The 9323-nt window shown below is 35.4% G+C and overlaps 1 protein-coding gene across 1 annotated transcript; it reads left to right on the forward strand.

Moving 5' to 3' along the window:
* Positions 1–767: 767 nt before the first annotated feature.
* On the forward strand, positions 768–3363 carry LOC127138445 (uncharacterized). The gene is made up of 4 exons (XM_051064897.1): positions 768–1628; positions 2281–2351; positions 2434–2830; positions 2948–3363. The coding sequence occupies exons 1-4, from the start codon at positions 1509–1511 to the stop codon at positions 3143–3145; spliced, it is 786 nt and encodes a 261-aa protein (XP_050920854.1). The 5' UTR covers positions 768–1508; the 3' UTR covers positions 3146–3363.
* Positions 3364–9323: the final 5960 nt, after the last annotated feature.

Here is a 9323-nt window from a genome sequence, read left to right on the forward strand (position 1 = left end):
TATATAAAGATTACACTTGCAATCAATAATATTTTACTAAATAGATACTATAGTTGTAAAAAAATAATTTATTAAAGTAACATAAAAAAGAAAATAAAAAAAAACTAATAAAGAAAAATAAAATGGGTCGGAGTTGTCCATTAGTCTATAGTAATATTATGAAGGATAATTTATGTAGATAAAAAATGGAGCTTTCAATGAACAGTAGCATTGGCTATTAGGTGGGTAGGGTGGTGGCATGTATTATAAAGTCCTGAAAGTGGGTAATGGTGGGATCTTTCCATTTTGATCTTTCCATTTCCATGGATGAAGATGGAGGAAAACATTAAATATAAAGATAAGTGAGTGTACAAGACAAAGTACCTAATCCACCCCTCACACTCATCCTATACTAGAGAGAGAAAAAGAAAAGATGATGAGACTAATATATATATATATATATATATATATATATATATATATATATATATATATATATATATATATATATATATATATATATATATATATATATATATATATATATCCTCTTTAAAGAATCATCACTATCACCCACAAAAATAATTGACCAAACCAAATGGGTGTTTTGGGGTTTTTCTTCTTTATTACTTTACCTCCTTTTGCTTCATCATGAAAAAAAGCCATATTGGTTTTCTCCACCCAGGCAGGACAAGTGGGTCACAAACATGAGATGAGAAGGGCATAATAGTAAATGAGCACATTCACAAAACACAACCAACCAACTCCAAAACAAACAAAGCTAAAAATAAGGTTTGTTGTAACAAACCACTGCTACAGAATAGCAGGGAGAGAAAAGAAAAGAAAACTAACATCATCATCTCATTCATTATATCTTTTCTTTCCTTTTATTTATTTTTCTTTCTTTTTCCAGCCCCTAATCTAATCTATTTTCCATCTTATTTTTTTTTTCCATCTCTGACCCATTCCATTATTTCTCTCTCTACACAAACAATCAAACAAGAAACATGGAAACTCTAGTCCACAATGACCCTTTCTCTCTCATCAATGGCCCAGCTGGACCAAAAATTAAGTTTGAAGAAAGAAAAACAAAAAAAGAGAAAGAATGGGAAACAAAAGATAGAGGTCTTGTTATGTTATAGATTAGATGTGTTCAATTGTCCTCCAACCAAACCCACCTTATTACTCTCTCTCTCTCATGAAAACATGTTCCCGAAATTACCCTTCTGCAAGCCCCCAAAAAATCCCATCTTCATCACTGGTTTTTCAAAACAAGAATATTTTTCACCGAGTTATGTGGGCTTTTTCGGTTTCTTTCTCTTGGTCAGAGTTTCACAGAAATACGAGAACCTTCTTAACCCTTTCCCCTTCTTTCTTCCTTTATTATTTCTACTATTATTTCGCCTCTTCTTTTTCTCTCTTCTCTATTCTCTCTCTCACTATATCTATATCTCTCTTCCTCTGTCACCTTTCTTATTTATTCTTTCTCTCTCTAGAGTTTTGTTTCTCTTTTCTTCTCTCATCTCCTCATGATGAAGAAGATGAAAGCTGTTGCCGTTTCCATCAATCCTTCGTCTGATGTGTTTATGGATCAGAGATCTATCATGAGGCACCGGAGTCTCTTGCAGGACTATGAAGATTTGCATAAGGTAACCTTTTTGAAGAGATTGAGTTTTTATTTCATCGATTTCAACGGATCTAGATTTTTCTTTTGTGTTTTTGATTTACGATCGTTTTTTGTTCATTCTGTAATTTTAGGGTTTGTTGATGAAAACCTAAAAGGGATCTTATGTTTTTGTATTGTTTTTTGTTGAATTTAGGGTTTGTTGGAGAAATTAATAAGGGGATCTTGTGTTTTGATATTGTTGTTTTATGATTGTTTTGATTTAACCTCCGATCTTGATGAGATGATGTGTTTTGATCTTCATCTTTGTGGTATCGTTGTGGTTTTTCTGTATCTCTTAGGGTTTCCTTGTTTGTGTTCTATAGGAGTGTGATTTTGAAGCTTTTCTTGTTTACATGTTCATCAAGTTTTGGTCTTTAAGCTTGTTAGTTTTGAAGTTTTTGTTTCATATATATGTTTTCTTTTGAAGTTTTGAACTCAAAGTTCAGAATTTAACAATTAGTTGATGATTAACCTTTTTCTTTGGAGGGGTGATTTTGTTTAGGTTTGTTATGATAATTAGCATCTAATTTCACATGCTATATTTTGTTTGAGATTGTTGTAGAGGACTTTTTTGCTAATCTGTTTATGAGATTATGGAAAAGCTCTTCTCATGATTTTGATGTTATGTTCTTCAGGAAACAGAGGCCATGAGAATGAAATTGGAAGCTGTGAAGCAGAAAAAGTTGATTCTTTCAGCTGAAGTTAGGTAATGTCTCATGATGCTTAATTGTTTTTATGTTCTTCATTGTTTTAAGTTGATTACTCATATAGCTTATTTATCACTACAGATTCTTAAGGCACCGTTACACATACTTGTTAAAACATCCTCTTCCTAAGGCACAACCAAAGCAAGAAGTTATAAAGCCACAAAAGCTGAAAATCAAAGAGCCAAAGATCACAAAGGGAAGGAGCTACAATAGAAAGGAATCTACCCTGAGACCTCACACCGGTTCAAAATCGAACTCAAAAGAAAGAGTTTTCAATGGATTTGTTGAAGACACAAGGCAGAAAACTAGCCATGTGTTTGATTTAAACCAGAATGGTAGAAGCTTAAGTAAAAAAGATGGTTCTTTTCATAGCTCTTCTGCTCCTGTGCTTGACTTGAATCACAAAGAAAGGGTTCATAGTGGGAAAGAAGCCACAAAGAAAAGTGTAACACCATTTTTCGACTTGAACCAGATTTCGGTAAGCTAGTTGTTTTAATGATCTCTGTCAAACAGTTTTACGAGTGCATAAAATCAAATTTGTCGATTTAAACTGGTTTCTTAACTGCTTTTCATCTATTTTGTTGCCATAATGCAGAGAGAAGAGGAGGAATTAGAGGGAAACAATCAGCCAATGTGGATTGAAGAACAAAAGAAGAGTAGTACACAAAGAGGTGTGAATGAGGAACAGCACAATGATATCAAGCTTTCAGTTTGTAGAAACCTTGGAGAAGGATCAAGTAGAGCAGGGAAAAGGAAGATCACATGGCAAGACCAAGTGGCATTAAGGGTTTGATTGATCATAAGAGTAGTATAGTACAAATGGCTTAACTCCTGCCAAGTTGGAATGTGTATTCTACCAGTTGGCTTTACTTAAAAAAAAAACCATTCTAGTTTATGTTTTCATCTTGTAAAGATAAAATATACTACCTTATAGAATCATTAAGTCATTATATGTTCAATATATATAATACAGTATTTAGATTGAATGGAGAATTTAACCCTTTGAAATCATCTTTCATTTTTGGTTAAGAATGTAGAATTAGAGTATTGTGCTTTTTTCAAGGTTTTGTTTGATGTCTATCCATTAGTTCAGGTGGAAAATTTTCATTGGGCTGTTTGAATTATTATTATTATTTAATTTAATTCGAGTATAGCATAAGATTCTCCGATATAGCTGGGAGTTATTATAATTGTTTGTTTTATTTGAAGAGAAAGAAGGGGAGATAAAAAATCTTGATCAGAAATTTACGGAAGGAGTTGTTGAAGTCAAAAGTTTGGGGAAGTTGCTAAGAAATCGCAGAATAACGTGACCAACAAGGTAAAACGGTTGGTATATTTGTGAGTCACTTATGATATTTTGACAACGGTTGATATATCTGTGAGTCACCACAATACAGAAGATAGACCAACTAGTGTCCCATTCAAACCAAAATAATTAATTATTTAATATTATATAGTTACTCTCTCCGTCATTGTCCATATTTTTTTCACTATTATACTCGTATTAATAAACTTTCACTTTTTTTTCACTATTATACTCGTATTAATAAACTTTTACTTTATTCAACTATTTTATTAATTATATTTAATATGAGTATTCTAGTAAATAATATTTTTTTTAATTAAAATCAATCCCCATCTAATCATTTTCTTAAGAACCGCGCATTGCTTAAATATGACACTTTTTATGAGACGGAGGGAATATTAGATTTTATAGTATTAAGCTCATCAACAATGTTAGTCATAATACCAACTTATTGGATTTAGGTATAGTTAAATACTTATCGATTTCATAATATTAAGGCGGGAAATGATAACTAAGTCTAAACCGATAGCACGACTTGGCGTGAGTAATATGGAGGTCATGAACAAAGTTTGTATTATAAAACATGGATGGAAGATTCTCAGCAAATCAAAAGAGTTGTGGTGCAATGTAATGAGAATCAGATATAAAAGCATGGGCGTGCATGAGCTTTCACATTATAAAGGAAAAGACTCAAGCTTGTGGAAGGAGATTGTGAAACAAATGCCTAAGCTTGTCTCTGCAAGTTGCTGAATTGTAGGAGAGCTTTCACATTATAGAGGAATAGACTCAAGCTTGTGGAAGGAGATTGTGAAACAAATGCCCAAGCCTGTCTCTGCAAGTTGCTGAGTTGTAGGAGAGCTTTTACATTATAGAGGAAAATATTCAAGCTTGTGGAAGGAGATTGTGAAACAAATGCCCAAGCTTGTCTCTGCAAGTTGCTGAATTGTAGAAGATGGTCAAAATATTGATGCTTTGAGTGATAGTTGGCTGGGGACGGGATGTTGTATAAGTAATTATGACTTGCACATACATGAAGATTTAATTGGAGTGAAGGTGGGCGATTTGGCTGACGATAATGAAGGAGAATAGCGATCCAAAACGCAGCGGAATTTAATTTTTTTTCTCCTTTAGTGATCCTTACGAATGGGCATGATCAATGATAGAATCGTTACCTCTTGTGGCGATTGAAACCTTTGATGTAGATTTAAGGAGCGATCACGAACGTTGAATGATGACAACGCCTCTACTCAGTCCACACGAACGAATTCCTTCAATCTTAGTGCTAGCTGCTACGAATGAATGCTTTGAGTGAGTGAGAGAGAAACGGAATTTCATCTAATCCAATGCTTCTGCACAAGGGTTCAATTTATAGAACCACTTGTATGAGCTGCAAGCTAAAAAGCCCACTTAAGTGTATGTGGCCCATATCTTATGATATACCAAAATCACTTAAGCGCGTGATACCTTACCATATTTCGTATTCTACTTAAGTGCACCGTACCTTACGATGTTCTACAATTCACTTAAGTGCACCGTACCTTATGATGTTCCTTATTTACTCTATCTCTCATCAACTCGTCCTTTTGTGTGTGACCCTGTAGGTTCTCGCGACATTGATAATTATATTAAATCACGTATTTAACATAATAAACAGTGAGCGATATCTAGCAACACATCACTGCTACCCAAGACACGAAAATGTCATGTGATATGACAAATCCTTTTGTGATAATACTTATGTGTACAATTACCCTTTTCCCCTTATGTCTATATTAAACACAAGGCATAGCCAGTGTCATCCTTGTCCAATTCAATATTGGGCCCGTAGACATTTATCCTGTTACGTAGGATGGGCAAATTCCATCTAGGTCACTCATGCCCTCAGCATGCTTCGTGGAGTACCCATCAATTGTCTTTATGGTCATCCAGTTACGGACAATGTTTGATCAACAATAAGGCACTCGACTCTACATCTAGGGTCCATAGTGGTTTCAGGCCGAAGGGTGGTATACACCATTATCACCATGAGAATAACTTATGACACTTTGCATAACATTATATATAGTATTCTCATAGCGGGTCAATCCAGTATAAAAATTACTCTTAATATTCATACACATGTTTAAGACTTGATAACTCCTTATCCATGATCCATGAGATGTGATCATCAGTCTATATAGATCATAGTCTTAATGCTTTAATGTTATCCCACTTCACGACAAATCTCGACTACGGATATTTTAAGAATAATATCCTTATGTTTAATGGGATCTCATGATTAAGTCACACTTGATACATTAAACAGACTAACTATTCTAGGGACTTTATTAAACCAACATAATAAAGAAAAAGCCTTTTATTATTAATAAATGATTCAATACAAGTACGAAAAGTATTGGCCTATAGGGCTTACACCAACAATCTCCCACTAGCACTAGAGCCAATCAGGCATACCCCTAATTCTCATAGATCTAGTATGACCATCATGCTTCTGCTGCGCAAGAGACTTTGTCATCGGGTCAACAATATTGTCAAGTGTAGGTACTCTTCATATTTTCACATCTCCTCTATCTATTATCTCTCGAATGAGGTGATAACGCCTAAGTATGTGTTTGGATCGTTGGTGAGATCTAGGCTCCTTATCTTGTGTGATAGCACCATTGTTATCATAATAGAGATCAATGGGATCCACAATGCTAGGAACTATGCCAAGTTCACTAATGAACTTTTTGATCCAATCAGCTTCCTTTACTGCACTTGAGGCATCAATATACTCAACCTCGGTTGTAGAATCAACAACTGTATCTTGCTTTGAACTTTTCCAGCTCACAGCGCCACCGTTCAAGCAAAACACATAACCAGATTGCGATCTAAAGTCATCCTTATATGTCTGGAATCTAGCATCGGTGTATCCAATTACAACAAGCTCTTCCTAACCTCCATATATCAAGAATGAGTCCTTAGTCCTTCTCAAATACTTAAGGATATTCTTGACAGCTACCCAATGAGCATCACTGGGATCAGATTGGTACCTACTCGTTGTACTTAAAGCATACGAGACATCTGGTCGAGTACATAACATGGCATACATGGTAGATCCTATTGGAGATGCATATGTAATCTTATTCATGTGATCCCTTTCTTCCTTAGTTGAAGGGGATTGTGTTTTTAATAGACACATGCCATGTTGCATAGGTATGAATCCTTTCTTAGAATCATGCATATTAAAGCGTCTCAGCTCTTTGTCTATGTATGTACTCTGACTTAGGCCAAGCAGTTTATGTGATCTATCTCTATAGATCCAGATTCCTAATATATAGGCTGCTTCACCTAGGTTCTTCATAGAAAAGCATTTCCCCAACCAAGACTTTACTTGTTGTAGGGTAGGGGCATCGTTTCCAATGAGTAATATATCATCTACATATAATACCAGGAAGACGATCATGCTCCCACTAACCTTCTTGTAGACACAAGGCTCATCTTCATTCTTGATGAATCCATATTGTTTTACTGTTTCATCAAAACAAAGATTCCAGCTTCTGGAAGCTTGCTTCAATCCATAGATTGATCTTTGTAACTTACATATCTTTTGGGCTTCTTCTGGTATGTCAAATCCTTCAGGTTGTGTCATATACACATCCTCGAGAAGATTCCCATTAAGGAAAGCAGTTTTGACATCCATCTGCCATATTTCATAATCATGATATGCAGCGATAGCAAGTAAAATCCGAACAGATTTAAGCATTGCAACTGGTGAAAAGGTTTCATCATAGTCAACCCCATGAATTTGTTTATATCCTTTTGCAACCAGTCTTGCCTTATAGGTATGTACCTTACCATCCATATTTGTCTTCTTTTTGAAGACCCACTTGCATCCTATAGGGTTAACTCCTATAGGAGGCTCTACCAAGGTCCAAATCTGGTTTGTGTACATGGAATCCATTTCAGATTTCATGGCTTCTAGCCACTTCTCAGACTCGGGACCAGTTATGGCCTCTTGGTAGGTCACAGGCTCATCTTGATCCATGAGTAATACATCACCTTAATCAGTTATGAGATATCCATATCTCTCAGGTAGGTGAAGTATCCTGCTTGAGCTACGTTGGTCTTGTTCTACTTGAGCAGGTTGCTCTTCCACAACTACTTGTGTTTCCTGCTCTAATTCCTCCATAGGTGTATCAATGCTTTGTGATTCTTGAATTTCTTCAAGCTCTACTTTCCTCCCACTGATTCCTTTGGAAATAAAATCCTTTTCTAGGAAAACTCCAGTTCGAGCGACAAACATTTTGCCCTCAGAAGGATTGTAGAAGTAATACCCTCTTGTTACTTTAGGATACCCCACAAATAAGCATTTATCAGATTTGGGCTCAAGCTTAGTTGAAATTTGTCGTTTCACATAAACTTCGCAACCCCAAATCTTCATGTAAGACATATGTGGTTTCTTACCACTCCATATCTCATATGTAGTTAAGTGTGTGAGTTGTTGTCAATAGTGCATGTCCCCAAAAGGAGTTTGGAAGATCGGCGTGACTCATCATGGATCGGACCATGTCTAACAAGGTTAGATTTCTTCTCTCAGATACATCGTTCCATTGGGGTGTTCCAGGAGGAATAAGTTGGGATAGGATCCCACACTCTTTCAGATGGTCATCAAACTCTAGGCTTAAATACTCACCACCTCGATCTGATCGAAGAGTTTTGATATTCTTACCTAGTTGGTTTTGTACTTCATTCTTGAATTCCTTGAACTTTTCAAAGGACTCTGATTTGTGTTTCATTAAATACACATAACCATTTCTACTGAAATCATCAGTAAATGTGATGAAGTACTGAAAACCTCCTCTGGCTGGTATGTTCAGTGGTCCACATACATCAGTATGTATGAGGGCCAAAAGATCATTAGCTCTTTCACATTTTCCTGTGAATGGAGACTTTGCCATCTTTCCAATTAAATAAGATTTGTATGTCTCATATGATTCATAATCAAAAGAGTCAAAGAGTCCATCTTTATGGAGTTTGGAAATACGTTTGTCATTTATGTGGCCTAATCGACAATGCCAAAGGTAAGTTGGATTTAACTCATCAGATTTCATCCTTTTAGTATTAATGTTATAAATAGGCATTTCAAGATCAAGGACATATAGTCCATTGTTCATTTGTGCAGTAGCATATAATATATCATTCAAATAAATGGAGCAACAGTTATTCTTTATTATAAATGAAAAACCGAACTTGTCTAAACAAGAAACGGAAATAATATTCCTGCTAATTGCAGGTACATAATAACAGTTCTCTAACTGAATTATTAAATCACTAGGTAAAGTCAATACATAAGTTCCTATGGCTAAATCAGCAACCTTTGCTCCATTGCCAACTCGTAGGTCAACTTCATCTTTTGCCAAATCTCTACTCCTTTTTAGCCCCTGCATATTGGTACAAATGTGAGAACCACATCCAGTATCTAATACCTATGATGCAGAAGTAGATAAATTAATTTCAATAACAAAAATACCTGAAGTTGAATTCTCTAATCCATTCTTCTTATCTTCCAGGTACTTTGGGCAGTTTCTATTCTAGTGTCCGATCTTACCGCAGTGGAAGCAGGTGCCTTCCTTTGCTATGCCTCCACTAGGATTCAAAGCAGGAGCAATGGGTTTGGGTTTGG

Source organism: Lathyrus oleraceus, chromosome 4, assembly GCF_024323335.1.
Source record: "Lathyrus oleraceus cultivar Zhongwan6 chromosome 4, CAAS_Psat_ZW6_1.0, whole genome shotgun sequence".
NCBI classification, from domain to species: Eukaryota; Viridiplantae; Streptophyta; class Magnoliopsida; order Fabales; family Fabaceae; genus Lathyrus; species Lathyrus oleraceus.